Source organism: Mastomys coucha, unplaced genomic scaffold, assembly GCF_008632895.1.
Source record: "Mastomys coucha isolate ucsf_1 unplaced genomic scaffold, UCSF_Mcou_1 pScaffold6, whole genome shotgun sequence".
Classification (NCBI taxonomy): domain Eukaryota; kingdom Metazoa; phylum Chordata; class Mammalia; order Rodentia; family Muridae; genus Mastomys; species Mastomys coucha.
The window spans coordinates 119,312,655-119,336,358 of record NW_022196912.1 but is presented as its reverse complement, the minus strand read 5'-3'; the positions used below and the strand labels follow the sequence as shown (position 1 = coordinate 119,336,358).

General features: G+C 50.0%; 1 protein-coding gene across 1 annotated transcript in view; it reads right to left on the bottom strand.

Annotated features, from left to right (window-relative positions):
- The window catches only part of Bdkrb2 (bradykinin receptor B2), a 29,778-nt gene continuing 6,074 nt past the window's right edge, over nt 1-23,704 (bottom strand). The window contains exons 2-3 of the mRNA XM_031355897.1: nt 4,768-4,871; nt 1-2,163 (exon numbers count right to left, since the gene is read on the bottom strand). Coding sequence (XP_031211757.1) covers nt 1,065-2,163; nt 4,768-4,838 — 1,170 coding nt within the window. The 5' untranslated portion in view covers nt 4,839-4,871 and the 3' untranslated portion in view covers nt 1-1,064. The remainder of the gene's footprint in view (nt 2,164-4,767; nt 4,872-23,704) is intronic.

The following is a 23,704-nucleotide window of genomic DNA, read 5'->3' as shown; positions in this document are numbered from 1 at the left end:
AGGCTGGCCTCAAACTCAGAAATCCGCCTGCCTCTGCCTCCCAAGTGCTGGGATTAAAGGTGTGCGTCACCACTGACTAGCTTCATCAGAATTCTTTTCCTTCGTTTCATTGCAAAACAAACACTTGCTGTCTTCCCGTGTAGCAAATGCTTTGTTGTGTGTGCATAGGGGTGAGATACTAGGAGAAAAAGGTAGAAGGGAGTGAGGGCTCCAGATACCTGCAGGCCTTCCCACACTGAGTGTTCCCTGAGTGGCTTTCTCTGTGCTGAGTGTCTGTCTCTGTGTGATGTGTGTCCTGATGCCTCACAGCCATAGAACACCCTACTTTTTCAAAGCACAGGACACCCTCACGTTACAGCAGAAGAAGCTGCGGCAGGGATTGGGCTACCATGTTCATGGTTACTGGCTCACCTAGGCCCCCGTGCTCTCCCATCTCCCACGGTTCCTTGCTTTGACACACCAGCAGCAGCCTTCTAGGGGCTGCAAGTTCTCGGCACTCTCCACTAACGTCAGGGCTCCTGTAAGACATTACATATGCATTTCTTCCCTCTTGACCACAGTGTCCAATGCTGTGTATTCAGTAAGTGCTCCACAAATGCTTTGGGGCTCTTCTTTTGTGCTGTCCACCTTGTCTACAGGTGAGATGAGCCACAGAATCCTAGTCTCTGGGCTCCTATCAGAGATTCTGTAGAATTTAACCTTCAGAAGACCAATAAATCTTATACCCTTGAAACTGGTAAAGGAGGCAGCCATGCCTACTGTGCATGTAGCCACGGGGCCAAAGCTGGCAGGAGATCTGTCCTTCCACCAAAGGGAAGGAAGCTCTGTCACTCCCACCCGTACCCCACGACCCTTCCACTCATGGGGAATTAGAGCCAGTAAGAATAATCCTGCTGTGCTCCAGGGTACCCATTCCTCATAGCATGCTTATGCCATGAGACAGGGCTGGAGTCACCTGCCTGATTCCCTAGGATGCTTCAAGCTCCTTCCTGAACCCAGGCCAAAGAGCTTGGGTCCCACCAGTCCTCACACACTTGACAGTAGTCCTGCCTGGTGGCTTCTGTTCACTGTTTCTGTTCCTGCAGCTTGTGGATTTGCCGTTCCACTGAGATCGAGGTCCTCAGAGTCCCCATGGAGTTCTCCATCTGCACGGTTTCTCCCATGCAGCCTCCCTTCCGGCACAGAGCTCGGTACACCTCTCGGGACTTCTTCCGGAAGCGCTTGCCCACGATCACATACACCAGCGGGTTGAGGCAGCTGTTGCTGTAGGCCACGTAGGAACTGATCTGCGTGATGACGTCTACGGCGTGTTCGTCCCAGCATCCCGACAGCACGTTGAGACGCAGCAGCGTGTCCAGGAAGGTGCTGATCTGGAAAGGCACCCAACACAGCACAAAAAGCCCCAGGACGGCCAGCACCAGCACGGTGGCCTTCTTCTCTGTCTGGACCTCCTTGAACTTCTTCATCTCATTGTTCCTCAGCACCTGCATGATCTGCACCGTGCAGAAGGTGATGACGCTCAGGGGCAGGAGGAAACCCACCAGGTTCAGCAGCACGTTGGTGAACACCTCCCAGGAGCGGGATGGGTAGACGATGACGCAGGCGGTGACGTTGTGGCCCTCTTCGCTGTAGTCCCTCATGGTCCTGAACACCAACATGGGCGAACTCAGAAGCAGCGTACAGCCCCAGATCACCAGGCTGTAGAGTTTGGCCCAGCGTACCCCGCGCATCCGGCCCATGGACATGGTCTTTACCAGTGCCAGGTAGCGGTCGATACTCACGAGCATCAGGAAGCAGATGCTGCTGTAGAGGTTCATGTAGATCATGGTGTTTACCACGCGGCACAACACCTCTCCAAACACCCAGTCGAAGTTATTGGCGATGGTGATGGCCCAGAAGGGCAATCCGCAGGCCAAGATGAGGTCCGCGGCTGCCAGGTTACCCAGGTAGATCTCGGCCACAGTGCAGCTGTTCTTGTGCAGGCAGAACACGCTGAGGACAAAGATGTTCTCCAGTGCAGCCAGCAGGAAGAGGACCCAGAGGAAGGGGGCCTGGATGGCATTGAGCCAGCTCCACCACTCCGTGTCTGGGCAGTTGCCCTCTGAAAGGGTCCTGTTAAGAGCAGATCCGAGGACTTGTGTGGTGACATTGAGCACTTCAAAGCTGAAAGAAAGTAGAGAAGAGACAGTTGTATCCTCAGGCCACAAGGAGGGGGATGGGAGGAGAAGACAGGATAGGGGAAGGAGGGGGAGGGCCGGGGAGGAGCACAGGGCAGGTGGACCAGCAAGTCTGTTGCTCAGCTGATGGACCCCCCAACGCAGTGGGGGTGTGGGAGGTGGTGGGACTCCAGTCTCACTGTGGACAGCACAAGGGGACATTGGACTCTCCAGCCCTTTGAGGGGTCCTCTGCCTGTGAGACCAAAGGGACATGATATTTCTTGATCTGAGCTCTGTAAGAATCCTTCCCTGGGGCTGGAGAGATGGCTCAGTGGTTAAGAGTGCAGACTGCTCTACTGAAGGTCCTGAGTTCAAATCCCAGCAACTACATGGTGGCTCACAGCCATCAGTAATGAGATCTGATGCCCTCTTCTGGGATATCTGAAGATAGCTACAGCGTACTTACTAATAATAAATAAATAAATCTTTAAAAAAAAAAAAGAATCCTCCCCTGGCTACTCTAACCATCGAAGGTGAGTGCCACGCCTGCATCCCCTTGAAGCCTCCACTATGAGAACACATGCCCACCGCCTTCTCAGCCTCTTCCCTGTGGGGCTGTGACCCATCAGCTCCTCAGGGCAGGATCCCTGGTGAGCCCTGAATTAGACAAGATCAGCGATATCATGCCGGGTGGAGAGATTGCAGCCTGGCCCCAAGAACGCAGCTACTTCCACGACAGACTGTGTCTTCTGACACAGGGAGAGCCTTGTGCTTATGCTCACTGGCAGCCAGGCACCGAAGGTGAGCAGAGGTTGTGTGGGAACAGGAACGGCTAGGCTTTGGGCCAGTCTGTCCTGGTCACTGTGTGGCCTTGGACAGCTGTTTAATGTTTCTGGACACCTAACCAGTAAAATGGGAATACTATCAAAGCATGATGATGGAGATGCTTAAAGCACATGCAGGGCACGTGTGATTAGTCATCCTCGGAGTGGGGGATGGGAGGACTCTTCCACTGTGGGGGCAGGGGAGAGGGGCCACTAGGCTGAATAGCGAGAAGGCTCTGCTCAAGATCTTGAGGTTTCTCAGAAAGAGCCCCAGAGTGTCTTCTGGGCTGGTGCTACCCTAAGAGCTAGGCTGGGGCCTGGGACTCATGGTGATGCGGTTTGGATCCTGAGGTATCTCGAGCCCCTGTAGCTCCTGTGTGGAGAAGGAGCTTGTTTTTCTCTTAACAGCCATGGACACCTCTGTGACAAGTCCTGGGTAGGTGGCGATTTCAGGAGGGCACAGATGCAGCATCTTCCCTCCATCACCACCATTACCACCATCACCATCATCACCATCATCACCCTCATCACCACCCTCACCTCCACCACCATCACCAGGAATCCTGGAGCTGGTCCCAAAGGAGATTTTTTTAAAAAAAAAAATCTCCAGAAGGGAAAGAACAAAAGAGGCAAGGCTAGAACAGTGACCTGTTTCAAGTCCATTTTGGAGACACGAAGTGAGATTAAAGTTTGGAAGGTGGTCCTGGGTGTGACAGGGAGAGATGCAAGAGATGAGAAGAGAGGGTCCCCATCGTTGCCCTGAGGATGTCATGGAGGGGCCAAGGGGTTAAGATGTGTACTTTAGAAAAATGCCTTGCTATAAAACATTCTCTGACACAATTCCTTCTGGTCTAACTCTTCTTCCGTGGATGTGGCTGGACTTAGTGAGCTGCTGCTGACCCACGGTGGCAATAGTGACATGTGACTTCTGAGGGGAGGTCATTGATGCATTGCAGCATCTTCCTGGCCTCACGGAGTGGGCTATGGGAAGCCAGCCACCCTCGGATGCAAGGGAAGTCACCAACTCCAATACAACCGATGCTGCTTCCGCTCCTGTGGCTCAGTCTCTTCCACCTGAGCCCGCGCATCATGCAGCAGAGACGAGCCACCTGCAGGCTGCCCTACACCATGACCTACGGAATAGGCTCTCCTTCTGGAAGCTTCCAGATATCCTCATTCCAACCCTTGACCCTATTTCTGCGGACAAAGAGAGCCCACGTTCTTAACAGTGGCTTGGGGGAGCTATTTGTTCACTGGAGACTCACGCATACCATCGGGGCCATTTTTTTCTGAGGGCCAGCACGCTGAGAAAACCCAGCAGTGCCAGGAGGCCTGGCCAGTGAGCACTGAGAGCCATGGGGACAGTTCCCCGTGGCCTGCTGGGGTGGACATCTCTGCTGCTCCTATCACAGGATGTTGAGGACCCTCTGCTGTGCTGCCAGCATTGGTCCCTCAGGATGGAGGCCCTGTCTCCTGGCTCTACTCTGACTCAGTTTCCCCAAGGCTTCCCTTAGTCTTCCGTCTTCCAGCAGATGTCACTTCCGTGGTGACCCTGTCTTCACAATGACTTGGACATCTCACATGTGATGAAGTGTCTCCGTGCCTTCCCTTAGTCCCACAGAAGCCGTTTCCGCTGCTCCTGACAGGGCCATGGAGACTAACATGAAAGCTTTGGCCTTCGGGACTAACATGAAACGTCCCTTCAACCATGATCCATGATGGGATGCTACCATCCCAGAGTCCTAGAGTGACCAATAATGAGCCGACTCACGATCCCCTGACTCACCCCAAAGAGGCTGAGGTTGGCATGGGCTCATGCACTGACAGGAGCGCAGCTCGTTTCCAGGAACAGGGCATTTGTACTCAGGACAAAGGGGAATGAGGATCCTCCTGGGGAAGCAGAGCAGAGAATGCCATTAGCTGTGACAGTCAAAACACACATATCTGGGCTAGAGAGATGGCCCGAGTGGTTAAGAGTGCTGCTGGATACTCTTACAGAGGACCTGGGTTCAAATCCCAGCCCTTACATGGGAGCTAACAACTGTCTGTAACTCCAGTTCCAGGGAAACCGACATCTCCGTCTTGCCTCAAAGACACCACACACACACACATGGTATACAGATACACACATTAAAAAATAATTAATCAGGGCTGGTGAGATGGCTCAGCAGGTAAGAGCACTGACTGCTCTTCCAAAGGTCCTAAGTTCAAATCCCAGTAACCACATGGTGGCTCACAACCACCCATAATGAGATCTGACGCCATCTTCTGGTGCATATGAAGACAGCTACAGTGTACTTATTTATAATAATAAATAAATCTTTGGGCCAGAGTGAGCAGGGACCAAGTGAGCGGGGTCTACCAGAGTGAGCAGAGGTCCTAAAAGTCAATTCCCAACAACCAGATGAAGGCTCACAACTATCTGTACAGCTACAGTGTGTACTCATATGCATAAAAGAAATAAATAAATCTTTAAAAAAATAATTAATTGGAAAAAACCCATCCTCCATGAGGAAGAAAGATGGGATCTAGGGCCTTCTCTAGACACACATGCTTAACCCATGTGGAGTGTGGGCACACATGATGAATGTAGGTGCATGCTCTATGTCCAGGAGGCTTGCAGGGAGGGATGTCACTCAAATAGTCACCAAGGTTTGCCCAACCAACATCAAATACAAGGCCAATGGCTTGGCTGTGTCCCCAGGGGGTCGCGTAAATATTTAAGAAGGCACCATCCCATGCTAATGCTGGCTACTCTCTGGCCCCGGTGGTCTTGCTGCCTCCATGGCTAGCCCCATGCAGTGACCACCCATCTAGCTGTCACAAATCCCTGTAACCAGGTAAAACCAAAACTCTAGAGGCTTGTAATTTATCAGTCAGATTTATATTAGTAAATTCTCAACCCACAAAATGCCTGCACAATGAACTCAAAACTCAATTGATATAAACATAAGCTACACACCTAGATGGGGCAAATGCACCTCACTTATTACTTAATCATGGTTCTAAGAAGTCCCCAATACTTATGGCTCCCAGGACTGTGTGATTCTGGCTCCTCTTCCTCTTCTATAGGTTCCATCTTTTCTCTTCCTCTCCTTCCCTTCTTCCTCTCTCTGTCCCTCTGCCCTGTCTCTAAAATCTCTTGCCTTCTCTTGTGCCTGCCCTCACCTGCATATAGACAGCAATCCACGCGGTTCTTATAAAAGGTGACATCGCACATTCAGTCTGAGCTTCTCTCCATTCATGCTCATTCATGCTTTGAACACTTGGTCCCGAGGGGTGGAGCTGTTTTGGCATGCCGTGAACCTTTAGGGGGGTGGGGATGGTCTGGCAGAGGTGGGTCACTAGGGGCAGGCCTCTTGAAGATCATATGCAGCCCTGCTTCTGAGTGACTCTCTGCTCCCTGTCACACACTCTCACTGCCTGGCCTCTGCCAAGTCTTCCTACACAGATAGAACCTGCTGAAACTGTGAATCCGTCTGGACTCGCCTCCGCTCAGGTGTTTCTGTCAGGTGTTTTAGCGTATCTGGCCTTCACACTGTCCACGACTCTGTGTAACATGACAGCCCTGCCTGGGAGGTGTTTAGGAAACTGGGGTACATGTATCTATTTGTGGGTGTGCACACACACGTCACACTTAGCAGCCAGCCACTCCTAACCTGGAAGAATCTGGCCACAGCAGAAGCACCTAGCTTTAGAAGCCAGACTCTCCCATTTCACTAGCGTGTGTGTGTGTGTGTGTGTGTGTGTGTGTGTGTGTGTGTACCAGTGCAGACAGTAGCGGGGGAAGAAAATGTGTTGGAAGGCACCCAGATGACACTGGAAGAGGTTTACTGGAACCTTCTAAAGCCAGGGCCAGGACTAGAAACTCAGAACTAAGTCTTTCTGCTTCTCCAAAAAACAGGGAGCTTGGAAAAGAGAATCCCCTACAGCCAGCTTTTCAGAGACCCTTCCTGAGTCCTTCGTGGGAAATCCAACTGGGGGTCTGAGACTCTGCATCTGAGGCACTAGGTTTTGCATATATTAAGAATTACCAGGGGGTGGGGCCTGTTAGTCACGTGCTGGTTATCCTGGAGAAGGGCAGAGAGAAGCCTCTTCTACCCTGGGACTGGCTAGTCTGTGGCTGGGTGCAGTTCATCTGGACAGTGACAGATCCTGAAGACCTTGGGTCCTTGGCCTTGGTGGCCCTGGGAAGGTGTCCAATGCCCTCATTGGTATGGCCCAGTCAGCCCCTGCTTTCAAGATAAAAGCAAAATGTGTGTTCTCTTTTGCCCAACACGTAGGCAGCATGCTTTATTGCCCAGGGGACTTGGTAACTACAGGCTACACCCCTGCTTCTATATATCTGGAAACTGCCTGGCTGGGACTCCAGTGTGGGTTCTCCTGGGCCTGCTGCAGACCAAGCCCTGTTCTCCACTGCCTTGGGCTTGGCAGGCCCATTGGGACCACTCCTGGGATCCTGCCATCTGGCTTCCCAGTGAATTCTGGCCAGGAGTACAGTTGAGGATATCGGCATCCCAGCTCCCTATCTTGGGAGCCCTTAGGGTCCAGAGTTTCCAGCTTTCACCAAGAGCCCACTGTCTAAAGGAGAAGAGCAGGGAGTGTAGGCCACACCATCTCAGAACTCCACATGCTCCCTGTACTCTGATGTGAACTGGCGTGTCAACCTTTCTTATGCCACCCAGTCCGAATGTACCTTCTGGCTCCCACTGGGGTCCTGACAAATACAGTTTGGGAGAGCAAGTTCAGAAACAAGAAGAATGTTTAAAAAGAATGAGTCAGAAAAGTGGCAGGTTGCACTGTGTATGTTGGGGGGGAGAGCAGGAGGGGAGCGGGCTCTACACATGCCAATTCTCAGGGATGGGGTGGGCCTGAGTTGACTCCTGCAGATGCTGGGAGCTGGGGCATCTAACATTCCAATTCTCTTGCACACTCAGGGTGGGCATCATCTAGGGAGACAGCCTAGATAATAGATAAGATAAAAGATAAGGTGGGGGGAGTGGGAGGTGGAAGAAGAAATAAGGCAGGGAGTGGGGGAGTGGGAGGTGGAAGAAGAAATAAGGCAGGGAGTGGGGGAGTGGGAGGTGGAAGAAGAAAGCTTTGCTTTTTGCCTGCTCATTGGGCAAGTTCATCTACTCTTGTTGCTGATGCAGACTGTCACTGAGGGCACTACGCAGCTTTTGGGGGGTGTCCGGCGTGGACTGCGAGCCAGAGGCTCTCTGGGAACTCTCTAGGCCTTTAGCACCAGATTGGGACTGCCGGAGAACCAACCTTGAGGCTCTCAACCCCTTCAGAATAACGAAACAGGCATCGCTGGACTACCGAGACCGTGTTACATAAGTGCTCTAAGAAACCTCCTTTTAATATACATCACTCTGCCTGTTCTGTTCCTCTGGTGACTCCTGACCAACACTGACATAAAATCCTCCTTGGGGCTGTTATCATGAAAGCCAGCAGGCAGCCTTTCTCTCCAAGTGCTAGTTCTTGGCCAGTAATCTGCTTCCCCTGCACCACCAGGGGGCGCCCTGCTTCGCCACAGGAACAGGATGTGTCGGGGTTGAGGGAGAGGCCCTTCCTCTCAGCCTGCTCTCCCGTTCACAGCTCATGTTTGACTCTGTTTTTCTATCTGGATGGACACTGATTTCACAAGGCTGAAGGACGTGGGCAGCCTGACAATCCCGGGGAATCATGGAGACTATGTTCTGTCTGTGTTCCAAGGGGCGGCTCTCCTATACTTCAGTGTCTCCGGAAAAAAAAAAAAGTATGTGCACGTGTGTGCGCATGTGCATCTGTGTGCGTCTCTCCGTGTCTGCAAAGTGTACCCGTGTGCCCGCACTCTGTTCTCGTGGGAGGCCCTTGTCTCCTTGATCTCCCGCTCTGCCGGTCACGTCTCAGCCCCTTGAATAACAAGTGAATCAGTAATCAAACCACACCACACCACCAGGCCAGAGCCAGAAAGAATCCAGTCTCCCAAGTTCCCTCCCTGACCCCTCCCACGATATAAATTTCCCCTAAAGCCATCTTTGCATGGTTATTGCATCAGAATGGGGTTTATAAATCTTCGGCCAAGGCACAGATGGAGCTGGAGGAGGGGGAGGGAACTTCACAACCTGTAGCAGCCCCAGCGGCAAAGTGCAGCCCACAGCGTGGGTTTCCAGGCAATCCTTGCCCTTAAAGGAAGAAGGTCAGAGCCGCCTGCAGGGTGGGGTTGGGGTCGTGATGGACAACAGGTTCTCCATTCTCAGAACGCCTAAAAAAGTCAAATCAGAAGCCGGATCCAATGCTAGACATGTGCGTGTGGGCCCTCCCAGCATCTGGACACTCTCTGGTTTTGAAATGTTCTGGAACTAAAGGACAGAGGGAGCCTTCAGAGTGGGAGCCCCTCTCCCGTCTTGCCTTCTGCAGGGGAGGCAGGAGGCAAGATGAGTTTGCCTGACTGCTTGCCTGGGACCCTGGGAGGGGGGCTGACCTAATTCATTGTGTTTTCTTGTTCACCGTGGCTAGCTGATCCTGTTTAGAATGTTATTTTCCCTTCCCACACTGAACTTCACAATTCTGATAGATTTGTGGTATGATCTTACCACTCACGTCCCTTGAAGTAAAAATCCTGTCTACACCATTAGCCCTCTCAGGGACTGCCCCCTGAGCTGCTCTTAGGCATCGTAAGGACCTAAAAACAAGTACAGTACTTTTAAAGCCATTTCTTTGTTCCAGTCCCCGTTTGTTTAATGTGTTTCCCCCAGTGCTTGAGCCTCTTAATTCAGTACTGGCTTCCCCAGACATTTTCTTTTCTACACTCCTAGCTCTGCCTGAAGCCACACCCCTCTGCCTGCTGTCTCCTGGCCACACCCCTCTGCCTGCTGCCTCCTGGCCACACCCCTCTGCCCAGTTGTTGCCCCTACCTCCCATGGATCTTCTTCAAGTGCTTTGCCATGGTCATCTCTGTGTGACAGACTAAGATGTGTAAGATGTGTAAGTGACTAAGTCACTGTTCCCTTGTCCCCTAGTGATGGCCTATGTATTACAGCTGTGGCTTTATGTAAAGTCTACAGCCTCTGACTTTCTACAAGGAAGACGTTCATTAGGCATGTCCAACATATGGCTTTTGTGCACTGGGTATCTCAGGATACCTATGGATATGATGCAATACATTTGTAGATGACAGCGACGTATCGAAGTGTTGAAGGACAAGCCTGTGCCTTAGGCTGCTGACTGGACTTGGTCTCACCAGAAGGAGGACATTTAGAGTAGACCCTAGTTTCACAGAAAATGAAGAAACACTCCTTAGGGCTGGCAGCTTCAGTCCAAGTCTAACACAGGGTTGACCTTTCCTAAAGACCCTTCCCAGGTTTCGGGGAACCCAGACGCTCTCCGCAGGCCCATCAGCCAATTCCTCGAAATAAATCCTATGATCTGAATCTCCAGCTGGTTCCCTTTCTCTCTCTCTCTCTTTTTTTTTTTTTAGATTTATTTATTTATTATATGTAAGTACACTGTAGCTGTCTTCAGACGCACCAGAAGAGGGCGTCAGAACTCATTACGGGTGGTTGTGAGCCACCATGTGGTTGCTGGGATTTGAACTCATGACCTTCTGAAGAGCAGTCGGTGCTCTTACCCGCTGAGCCATCTCACCAGCCCCATGGTTCCCTTTCTCAAGCCAAACTCCGGCCTGAGTGTGTTATAATTTCCCCCTGCTCGGGTAGTGCGACCTCTCCCTCCTGCCCCAGACATTTATTGTAACTGCCACATGGCTCCTTTTACTTCCTCCGCCAAGCGCCTGACCTACCACAGGTGCTCTGTCATTGTGGGCTAGCTGACAGACAGTGGGCAGGTGATGTGCACTTCCCTTTGCTCTGAGGCAGTATCTTGGCAGAACAGAGGCAACAATCGTGCACCTCTGCTACATCTTCAACACCCTCAGAGGCTGAGACGCCCTAGACGACAACACAGAGGCTGAAGCCGCTCTCCATGCAGCCCACAGCCAATCAGAGGCGAGCCTTAAACCTAGGGTTGCACAAGGCTGAATGCTAAGTCTCTCTCTGGCCCTGGAGAGGCTCCTCTCCATCTCCTAGTGCACGATGCATCCCGAGGAAGAGCTGAGGTAGGTGAGCTCACAGCCTAACTGCTTATGGGGAAAGCTGGGCCTTGCTTCTCTATGGGGAAGATCCGCTGTACACGTGACTACCTCTCTGATCCTCTATCTGCTCAGACTCAGGCTCTGAGGGGGACTTCTGGAGGATCATCAGTGCAGGAAAGAACAGAAGCCTCTAGCCCGGCCCTGGTGATAACTGACCACTGTGATGACTGGATATTATGGGGTTCACACCACAGAAAGACCCTTGCCTCTGTTTTGTTGGCTATTTTTAAAATGGGGATTGAACCGGGTTTGCCAAGTGTGATGGTTTGTATGTGCTCAGCCCAAGGAGTGGCACTATTAGGAGGTGTGGCCCTGCTAGAGTAGGTGTGGCCTTATTGGAGGTTGTGTGTCACTGTGGGCGCGGGCTTAAAGACCCTCATCCTAGCTGCCTGGAAGTCAGTGTTCCACTAGGAGCTTTCAGGTGAAGATGTAGAACTCTCAGCTCCGCCTGCACTATGCCTGCCTAGACTCTGCCATGCTCCCTCCTTGATGATAATGGACTGAACCTCTGACCTGTAAGCCAGCCCCAATTAAATGTTGTCCTTATAAGACTTGCATTGGTCATGGTGTCTGTTCACAGCAGTAAAACCCTAACTAAGACAACAAGGAAGCTAAGAAGAGTGGCTGCTGTGTGTGTGCCTGTGCATTATACATGTGCACAGTGTGCATAGGAATAGTGCATAGTATGTAGCATGTGTGTGTGTCTGTGTGTAGTGTGTGTATATAGTATGTGTGTATATGTATACGTAGTGTTTGTGTATGTATACATAGTTGTGTGTATGGGGACATAGTATACGTACATGTATGCACATGTACATGTATGTGTGCATGCATGTACATGTATGTATGGGCATGCTTATGTGTGTCCATGTTCCAGTGACTAGATGTGTTCTAGGAGAATGCCCAGTGTACTCTGAGCTTCTCAGTTACTATTATGTGTGCTCAAGAATGTGACAAAACAGGGCCCACATCACTGAGGCCCACAGCCAATGCAAAGGCCAGCTCCAACGCTCATTAGCTGTAGATAATGCAGTCTGAGTTTCTTTAGCTGCTAGGCTAGATTCTACTGGTATTCCCCTTGGAGGGGTTTCAGGGATGCTAACAATTGCAAGACACACATTAACTGCCCAGGCATACTGTATACCTTTCCCCTGTTAACAGCAGGCTTCGGCAAACAGTTTTATTAGAGGCAAGAGCCCTGGTACCAAAAAGGGAAAATGCCCAGCCTTCCCTCTTCCCTGTCTTTTTGCAGAGGAGGAAACAGAGCCCCCCTCCCCGTCCCCTTCACTTCCTCCACTAACCTGGACACGACAGCCTGGAGCTGCAGCCAAGACTTTGCCTGTTCAAAATTGGGGCAGCCAGAGGGGCTCTGGGGCTGGTCCAGTGTGGAACCCCCCTCCTCGGGAAATATTCTTTCAGGTGACATGGTAATTTAAGGCAATAACTTCATGAAGTCCTGAAGTGTTTGAGTGGGAAGGGCTCCCAGGTGGCATTTGAGAAGAGAACTTGAGGCCTGGAGGGGGTACATATTCTCCGAGGTCACTCCTGATTAGCTGAACTTCCCCTTGAATCTAGGACCTCCAACCTGAACCCTAGCTCCTCATTCTTTTGTCTTGAGGCTGCCCCAGATGGGGAAGGCTGAGATGTGCGTCCAGCATCAGAGACCGCCACACCCTTTACTGTGGACCCGCACGGGATGTTAGAGCACGTGCCTTTTGTGAAGGTAAAGGGTAAAGACTTAGCCTTCCCACGTCTCTGACCGCCCCAGGTTTCCTGTCACGAGCACTGAAATAATCACTGGTCACAGGAGGCGATAGGAATCTTTTCCACAGAACAAAACAGAAAAAAACTACATCAGAGAGAGGAAGGCTGCTGCGCGTCCAGACAGGAACACGTGCTCCTTCGAGTGATTCCCAGGGCAGTGAGCGAGCTAGGGAGCCAGTGGGTCCTGTAGGTTAGCTGAGACCCTGCGGCCTCCCCGGCTGCACTGAGGGCCTGCAACAGCACCAGTTGTCTGCGACATTAAGGCCAAGAAATAGAGGAGGTTGGTCTGGAGTTGAGCCCTGGGGACCAGGTGGGCTGAGTCTGTCTTGGCCGGCTTCCTATACTGGCCATGGAGATGGCTCCTCGCCTAGCTCCCCTCAGCCTCTGAGGATCCCTGGCTGTTTCTGTCCAATCAGGCCAGCCAAAGATGGAGCATCCCCTTGGTCACATGACCTCTGTCTGCCGAAAGGGGAGCCCCTCAAAAGACAGGGAGGAGCCCGTCAGAATTCCAGCACTCTGGGTTCTGCCAGCATTTCCTGGAAAGCATGGGAGGGACACAGGGTTCTGAGTGCTAAGCTGCAGAGCAAGGTCCCAGAGAGAGTCACAGGACGTAGGAAAGGCTGAGCCCTGGCTGCTGTTTCTCGAGTAGCCTGTATTCGGGTGACACAGGAAGAGTGTCTTGACTTTGTCTGCATTCACTAGAAAACCTGGTGCAAATGATCCCACTTTTTGGTGAACTGGGCTGACTCCTCTAAACAGGATGCCGGGAGGACGGCTGCAAATGGAACCTGAGGGCCTCACATGGCCACGCGTCTTCTTCCCGAGTCTCTGAGCGTGCGACAGATAAACCTCTGCATGTAGCCCTGTTTTACAGAGAGGTAAACTGATGCACAGCTAGCAGATAAAGAGCTGGGGTTTCAACTCAGGCTTACTGGGCTGGAACCCCATGTTGTGGAGACTTCAAACCGATACTTAATAGACAGACCAGCTTCTTAAGACACATTGTGATTGTCTCTGGGCTTTAATGGCTTCCAACTTGCAGCCAGTCCCGCTTTGGAGCCCCACCCCTCCTGTAGTATGCAGATCCTGAACAGATGTCATTCCCCGTGTCCCTGTCTCTATCTGGAGCAGCTCCTGATCTGCCTTACTCTGCAGATATAAGGAAATAGACCTCTTATTTTTCTAAGTTAAAATTTCCTTAATTTTTTTTTTTTTTTTAATTCCTGGCACCACTACCACACTTTACAGGGCAATATACCTGATGTAATGAAAAGGAAAAGGACAAGGAAAAGGAAAAGAAAAGGCTACAACTGATGAAAAACTTCAGGAATGAACATCTAAATGACACTTCAGTGCGGGGATCAACAGCTGCGCTTTTTGGTGTCGATGACGGTCCTGAACAAGAAGGGTTTCCTGCTTGAGCTGAAGGAAGTTTTCTGACCATGGACCACTGTTGCTCCTCCGTGGCAGACTTTTACAGTTCCTCTAATGTGTGTGGGACGGCTGTCTCGGAGTGAGCTGCAGCTTTCCTGACAACTGCCCCTATTCTCCTGCTAAGAACCCGAGCTATTTTCTGTTGCCACACCCACCCCTTCCCCCACCAGATCTACAGCCACTGCCACAGGGAACACCCTGGCTCCTTCCACCAACACTGTCACCCTTCACGGGTCCATAATTTGATTGCTGTTGTTCACTCTAATCTCCAAATCACTATAGTCCCCCCAACCATAGTTATCTCCACCTCCTCCGTTGTATCCACCATATCCCCTCCACCTCATCACCTCCTTGGTTTCCATGTTCTGGTCCAGCACCATCATCACTTCCTCTGTTACTGTAAGCAGGACCACCACAGCTGTCACTGTCACCTGCAAATCCATTCTATCCACCGCCACCACCGCCACAGCTACCTCTACCGTCACTACACACACCACCACAGCCTTCTTCCTCTTCAACTAAAGTTTCCACCACAAATAAGGTTGCCTCCACCACATCCGAAGTTTCCTCCACAGCCCACAGAGTTACCACAGCCACCCCTGCAGCCCCGCTGCGGTCCAGCAGACTGTGCCTCTTGTTCAGAAAGAGCCCTTTCCACTCCACACAGATGCCCATTAGTCGTGAGGTAGCTCTGAGCAATAATCTTATCAACCGTGCCTTGAACATCAATACTTACAAAAGCAAACCCTCTCTTCTCTCCTTTCTCTGTCTTCATAACGCCTATGGTTTCGGTCTTACCATACTCCAAAAGTAGCCCCTCTCAATAGGTTTTTCTGTCTCTTCTTTAATACTGCTGTGATGGCTATTCCTGGCTGTCAACTTGACAACATCCAGAGTGAACTACAAATCCAAAAGTGGAGGGCGCGCCAGTGAGGGATTTCTGCTTACTCTGAAGTAGGAAGATCCCACACCTTTAATCTCGATCTTGAGATGAGAAGGCATACTTTGTAATCTGGTCCATGCCTTCTGTTGGAAGCACATATATGTATATGTGTGTGAGTATGTATATATGCACGCACATATATAAGGACATGGAAGAAGGAAGCTTCACTCTTTGCCTGCTTGCTCTTGCCTTGCTTGCTATTAAGTGTTATGCCATCCATCTTGGTACCTGCAAGCCGTCTGTCTCTGACTCCAGTCCCTGAAAGATAAGTTTCCAGTAATGCCAATTCAGCGAGCACCCCCCTGCCGCCCAAAAAAGGCAACAACAGTTACTACTTGTTAGGACATGACTAGCGGCTTCTTTTGCTAATGGAACTTGCTTACACAGATTGTACAATACCCAAAGGTTGTTTTGAGCTGCCTTAAGCACTTAACCTTGGCAGAACAGAACAGTTTTTGCTTGCTTGTATAGATTTTGAAGGTTTCCATGTGGTTTCCCCCTTTAAAATCTTTCCCCATACCCCTCCTGCATGACAAACTCAAATTTGGCTCAGAGATTGTTCATCCTGCTAGCAGCTAACCAATAAATCTTTTAATTATAATTAAATTGAGTCTATGTTTTTTTCTTAGGGGTCACAAACTCCATTAACACAAGTCCATTCCTTCATTGGCACTAGAGCCTACTTCTTTAAGATTTTAGCATGGGGGCTGGCGAGATGGCTTAGCAGGAAAGAGCACTGACTGCTCTTCTGAAGGTCCTGAGTTCAAATCCCAGCAACCACATGGTGGCTCACAATCACCCATAATGAGATCTGATGCCCTCTCCTGGCGCATCTGAAGTCAGCTACAGTGTACTTATATATAATAATAAATAAAATCTTAAAAAAAAAAAAGATTTTAGCATGTACTGAAGACCAGCTGAGACATCCAGCCTCATGGACTAAGTAGCTACTGGATTCTTGGACTTTCTGTTCAAAGGCAGCCACTGTTGGATTAGCTGGACACAGCCTGCAAATCATTCTAATAAATTCCCTTTCTATACACAGAGAGATTCAGTCTATAAGTTCTGTACTCTAGAGAACTCTGGCTAATATAGCCACCAACAAAAAATTTTCTTCCCTGTAAGTGTTCACCAGGCTTTATAAGAATCCACCCCACACCTGTCAACCTCGTGTGGCCGAGCACACACTGCAACATCCACCTCTTCAACACAAGACTCGCTCACAATCCCAGAGCCCCTGGAACGTTTTATTTAGGGATCCCTCATCACTGCACAGTCTGTAAGTGTGCCCCATTCCTTAGAATGGTCTCTTAAGTTGTCATCTGTAATTTCATGTCGCAGGTAACCAATTAACAGCTTTCATGTCCCAGGTAACCAATCAACAGCTTTCATGTCCCAGGTAACCAATCAACAGCTTTCATGTCCCAGGTAACCAATCAACAGCTTTCTCTACTGTTCTGGTTCCTTTGGGTGGTGGTCCTTCATTTTGAGACCAGACTGGCCACTTAAAAGCCCAAGTTCAATAGAAGAAGATGTATCTTAGTTCTATAAGCCATTCTAGAATGTTCTTGAATCTGAGGAAAGGGCTGTGGGAACCCTTTATTGACAGCTGCCTCATGAAAAGCACAGATCCCAATCTGGAGCTTTGGAGTGGCATCTCAGATGGGGACAGCCTTGTGGTAGGTACTGTGTCCTTAACCTGTGAGGTTCAGGTCATCTCTGGCCAGCTGGCATCATCGTCTCCTGGTCTGGGCAGGTGAGAAGGCTTAGTGCAGTGGTTCTCAACTTTCCTAGTGTTGTGACCCCCTAATATGGTTTCTCATGTTGTGGTGACCCCCAAACATAAAACTATTTTTGTTGTTGCTTCATAACTGCAATTTCTACTATTATGGACTGTAATGTAAATATCTGTGTTTTCCAGTGGTCTTGTGCAATGCTGTGAAAGGGTCATTTAAACTTCCAAGGGTTACAGACCCATAGGTTGAGCCTTAGGGGTAAAGGCACTTGCTGCTAAGCCTGACAACTTGAGTTCAATTCCTGGGATTCACATGGTGGAAGGAGCGAACCAACTCCCACAGGTTTTCCCCTGACCTTCACATGCATGTGGGCATGCACATGCAAACACACATATACCAAATAATAAATAAATGAGTATAATAACTTATTTAGGGACAGAGGTGGCAATGGTGTCAGGATAGCCAAGGGCAGCTCAACCTTTCCAGCAACACTGTAGGAGGAACCGTACTGGATATAAAACCAGCCAGTTCTGTAGATGAGAAATGTCTGTCATAGTGAGTGTTTGCATCCTGAAGGATGCCCAGCTGTGGAGTGCCAGGGTGGTCTCCTATATCTGTACATAGTCTGCTGCTCCTTAGATTTATTTATTTAATTTATATGAGTACACTGTAGCTATCTTCAGAGGGCATTGGATCCCATTATAGATGGTTGTGAGCCACCATGTGGTTGCTGGAAATTGAACTCAGGACCTCTGGAAGAGCAGTCAGTGCTCTTAACCACTGAGCCATCTCTCTAGCCCACATATTCTGTTCTCATTCTCTCTCTCTCTCTCTCTCTCTCTCTCTTTCTCTCTTGCTCTCCCTGTCTCCCTCCCTCCCTCCCTCCCCCTCTCTCTCTCCTCTCTCTGTACTTGTGCATGTGCATGTGTATACAGATCAGATAACAGCTTTCGAGTGTGTGTATTTGTGTGTCTGTGTCTGTACTCACATAGATGTGTGTAGACCAGATGACAGCTTCAACTGTTTTCCTTAGGTGCCATCCACCTTCTTTTCTGAAATTGTCTCTACTGATCTCTAATCTAAGCAGTCCAGTCTAGTCAGCTCTCCGCAGGGATCCACCTGTCCCTGCTTCTCCAGGGCTGGATGATAAGCATGCACCCACTACACCTTGATTTTTCCTTTTAGATTTATGTACGTCTGTGTGTTTGTATGTGCTCATGGGTGTTTTGCTCCCATGTATGTCTGTATACCACCATGTGCATGCAGTGCCTGCAGAGACCTGAAGAGGACATCAGATCTCTGGAACTGGCATTAAGACAGTTGTCAGCCTCCGTGTGGGTGCTGGGAACTGAACCGGGGTCCTTTGGAAGAGCAGACAGGCCTCAGACACTGAGCCACCTCTCTCTAGCTGAAACCCGGATTTTACTAAAGTGATTCTGGGATTGAACTCAGGTCCTCCCTCAGGCTTGAGCAGTGAGCCCTTTACCAGCTGAGCCCCATCCCCATCAGACCACCTTCTTGTCACCATTATCTATCACATAAACACCCCAGCCCCAGCCTACATCAGGAGATTCTAATTTGTTGCTCAGCTGGCCAGAGGGGACTTGGAGGGAACTCATGACCTATCTCTGGGCTGGGAGGCCTCAGTCAGGATCTGAGCTGTCAACATGAGTGTCAAGATGGCAGAAAATTCCTGAGTCTGAGCTGGGACTCAGCAGAGCTCTGACATGTGCGGGCTTGCTGACTTCACCAGCACTTCACATTCTGGAGCCAAAGATAAACCCATCCAGATTCCCTGCCCAGCTCATTGGCAGCTTGACCTGCTGAACCCATCCCAATCCAAAGCCTGCCCTGGAGAAGCTGGGTCATGCTTCTGTTTCTCCATTAATGGTGAGTCCTAAGTACTTTAAATCTTAGGCTGCCTGGGGTGGGCAACTAGTAGGTGCTCAATCAATTTTTAGGATTGCTACTAATGAGAACTGAATTAATCTATTGCAGCTTGCCCATCTGCAAGGATCCACTCATGATTGTCCATCCCTACAGGGACCTTCAGAGCCAAGACAATGTAAAAAAATGGCCTGGTCTGCATGTGGCAGGTTACAGACCAAGGGAGGCAGTAATAGTTGGCGGCATGGATGTGTTTTCTGAATAGGAGTGAGGAGAGAGGATGGGGGCAGAACAGCCTCCAATCCTGCCTCCCGAAAATCAGATTTTAGCATAATAAATTGCAACCTTTTTTTTTTTAAAAGGGGCCGTTACCTTTTTGGGTGCTGTTTCTGAGAGGAATGAAAGGACAGGAAGTGCTTCATGCAGGGACACGCTCATCCTCAGGGGATGCTGGCTAGATGCCATTCTACGCCCGTGCAATGACTGGCTGCTATAGGATGCTTCTCCGAGCTTGCCAAAATGAAAGTGTATTCCTGAAACCTTGTCAACCTTATAATCTCAGGCCGTTAAACTGTTTACACAACTCAGGGTGTACGCTGCTGAGGGTTAGCACCAACGTCGTTAGCCATTGATCACCTTGTTTAGCCACAGGACGACCATCTTTAGCCACAGGATCACTGTTTGCTTTGGACTTCTTTGTAGGGCTTCCTAAGCTTGCTTTTTACGTGAAGAACATCTATGGGACTGGGAGAAGCCTCAGATCCTTAGCAGCCACAGCAAAGCAGGCCATAGCAGTTTATAAGCTGTGACCTCAATGCTGGGGAAGGGCAGAGAAAGGCAGCTCCCGGGAGCCTGCTGGTCGCTCAGTCTAACTGAAAGCTGGGCTACAGGTTTGGTAAGAGAGTTTGTCTCAAAAAATACAGCGAGAAGTGATAAAGGAAGACACCAGCATTGACTTCTGACATCCACACAGCCATGCACAGGCCGGCACACTCATGCTGACCCACGGGGCTTTTGCAATAACCAGCCTTGCATTTTCTCCTTTAAAAAATAAAATAGAGAGTGAATTATAGTTAGTTTGTATGAGAAAGGCAGCCAGCCAGGCCTTGCTTATGTAGGAGCTGGCAAATAAATGCAGTGTTTTTGTTTAACGTGAAATGTTAAAGTGTTTCTCCCATGATTCTCTGGTTGCCTAACTACCACAGGTGAATCAGAGGACTTAAGAACCAGGGCATCTGGAAAGACTTCAAAGATGGGACTCTGGGACTGCCAAGCTCCCTACCATGCTGCAAAGCCCTCCCATGATTGTGCAATCCAATTTGTCTCCTTGATTCAGCCATGGCAGCCCCAGGAGATAGGCAGACACAGGTCCTTCCACAGTGTTCTCATGGTTGGGTCACCCTTGAGTGGCATTTTCATGATGGTGAGTCCTTTAAGCACATCGCACATGAGCAAGTCATCCTGTCATCTTTGTTCTCAGAGGACCATTCCTCACCTGTTGTGCTCAACTGCCAAGGTCCCAGGTGTTGGAGACTTGGTCCCCAAGGTGGCAGTGTTGAGAGGTGGTGGCAAGGAACCTTTAAGAGGTAGGGCTTAAAGGGGAAGCTTTTAAGTCATTGGAAGCTGGGCCTTGGAAGGGATACATTTCTGTCCCTGTCAATCACTCTAACATTGACAGACAAGGGGAGAGGCTTCAAGGGCCACCTTTCAGCAACAGGAAGTTAATTAAGCTCTTTCCTTTTTCTCTCCTACCCTCCTCCTGCCTCTATCTCTCCCTCTTTCCTGCCTCAGCCTCTCTAGTTCTGGGATTCCAAATGTGTTCTACCACACCTGGTGGTAAAACCTCCTTTGTTTACAAAGTTATCTGCCTCGGGTACTTTGTAACAGAGGAGGGAACTAGACAAGCCCAGAATCACAGCCCATTTCTCTCCTGTACACGGACTCTGCTCTGTTGGAGTCTAACGTGTTCACTCCTGCGCAGTCTGACTCTTGTGTGTGAGAACACACATCTTAAGAATAATGAAAGCCCAAGGCAGCTAGTGGGGCTCGCCTTCCAATCTGCTGTTTACCTATCCTTCCTCTTTGCAATGCAAAAATGTATCCGGAGTCTCAACTATTTTCACAACCCACGAGGGGGCCGGGCTCCGTTTTTTTTCTCAGCTGCTGGGGTTTTAGGGGAGCTGGAACTCCCTGTACTCCAGGTTTGAGGGTCCTTTCCCTCACCCGCCCCCTACGCTGCCCAAACCCTGGTGCACCAGGTTCTGAGTACAAACAGGCAGGACAGAGGCATGCTGATTGGCATTCAAATCCCAGCCCTGCCATTTGCTTATGCTGTGACCAGCTTTCTGAGCCCAAGTCACTGCCTGCAGGCTAAGGAGCTTTGCTGTTGGTGTAAGGGTACCTCGGGGACCTGGCATGCTCACCCCTGTCACTCATTAATGCCAACACCCTTGCCAGACTCACAGTTGCTTTCTCTTCTCCACTAATTGAAGAATGATTCTGAGCAGTCAGGAGCTTCCACTCTCTTAGTCACAGGTGCCAAAGGGATTCTGGGAAAGAACTGCCTAGGCCACTTGTGAGGGGAGCCTCTCGATTGACGGCCTAGCGCTTAGCTTCAGACTGAACTCATGTCCATTGCTGGGAAGTTCTAGGCTGCAGAGGGAGAGGATAGGCAAGCCACACCAGGACTAGGTGGCTCTGGGATTCCTCCCGCTGTGGAGAAGTGCTTTGGGGTGGGGTGGGGCTCGGGGTCCTGTCACCCTCAACCAGCCTGTGCTCCTCCCTCTGAGGCCCCAGTAGCTAGCCAGTTTTCTGTCTCGGGAGGCCAGCTGACACGAGAGTCAGGTCAGGTTCAAATGCTCCTTCATCCACTATGCCGCCTTTACAGACTGTCTGCCAGCGTCAGATTCGGACACATCGCCTAGACAGCAGGTTTATCTGAATAAGTAGCAATGTCAGGTTTGGGTGGAGATGGTCCCTGGGGTCAGGATAGGGCTTAAACATGCTTCCATACATGCTGTGTGGTGGATGTGGCTGTCTCCAGTCCACAGCATACCCTTCCCCCTATTCAGGCTTACTTTCTGCTTCACAGGGGATGGGACTTGAACCTGAAGCCTACAGAATCTCTCACTAGGTTCTGGCTCCTCTGGGCAGAGGATTCCAGAGCAGGCTCAACTAGTGGCTTAAGGCTTATTGTATCTTGCTAGGTTCTGTTAGGTACGCATTCCCAGGAGGTATGATCTTTTTTTTTTTTAAATGATATATTTATTATTATACGTAAGTTCACTGTAGCTGTCTTCAGACACACCAGAAGAGGGCGTTAGATCTCATTACAGATGGTTGTGAACCACCATGTGGTTGCTGGGATTTGAACTCAGGACCTTCAGAAGAACAGTCAGTGCTCTTACCCACTGAGCCATCTCACCAGCCTTTTTTTTTTTTTTTAAAGGGGAACGGAGGAGGGGTTGATTTAGGGGGAGGAGAGGGAAAGGTAGGGGAGGGACTGGGAGGATGTAATGTATAAGAAAAGAACAAAAGCTAAAAGAATAGAGAGAAAGAGAGAGGAGGAAGGGAGAGTCAGAATAAGGAATAAACCAACTTCCCAAACCAAATCCTGGGCACAGAGCAGGCAGTGCAGTCAGGCAGCCCTGTTCTGTCCATCCGACCATGGTGCTTCTGCGGATCCACACAGATGAGAAAGTAGAAGCCCAGAGAAGTCAGTGTCCACATGGGCAGAACGTAACCCCAGACTGCTGGACAAGACCTGATCTCTAAACACTGGTCAAATAATCAGCACAGCTGAGAGCCTAGCGGAACTCCAGTGGAAAACTGAGCTAGACACGTCTGACATTCAGGTGAGGGTGGGAGGCACTTTCTTCTCCCAGCGTGCCTTTCTGGAGCCAAGGAGCCTTCTGTCCAAGACAGTGGTCTCCTGGGGGCCAGACGGGAAGAGATCTTTCTGGGGAGTTGATGGAGACCCCTAACTGAGCAGCTCCGAGCAGCTCCGACACCTCCAATGCAATCTCAGTAAAGGCTGGGGCTCGGCTGACCCACAACTTCGCCTACAGACTACTCCCGACTACCCAGCAACCCGCCTGTCTCCTCAGACCAGCACACCCACATGTCCCTTCTCCAGCCCTCTCTTCAGTGGGAGGATAAGAGAAGGGACTGGTGGGAATATGAACAAGCACATGTCACACGAGGATGATACTGTAAGGAAAACCTTGCACAGATGTAATAATGCACACCACAAAGAAAGAGTCAGTTCCTGGGTTCTCCTTAAATAGCTTGTTGGTTTGCTTGTTGCTTTTTTCCACGTGTAACCCTGGCTGTCCTGGAACTCATTCTCTACATCAGGCTGGCCTCGAACTCAGATCTTCCTGCCTCTACCTCCTAAACACTGGGAATAAAGGTGTGTGCCAAGATTTTCATTATCACTATTCCTGCAAAGCTACAGTCCTGGTCAATTTTTACTGAGGTAGGAATGTCTTACTACGATGCCCAGACTGTTTGGTCTTAGGCTTGTAACCCCCCCAGCCCCTGCAGCCTCCTGGGCATGGGGAACTGCAGACCTGTGCCACCAAGCCTAGCTTAGCTAGAGATATATTTTTAAGTGAATTTAAATGAGTTCATGTTTGTAACCCTCATGGTTTTGTAACTGACATTTCTGAAGGAATGAACTGTCCTCTGGTATAGCCTTGGCTGTGTCCCCTAAGTTTAATAAATAATGTTACCATAGAGTTGGTCATTTCTCAAATATATGTGATTTCACCAGAACACTTTGATGGATGACTTTTAGGAATACTTTCTAGAATTTTTTTTT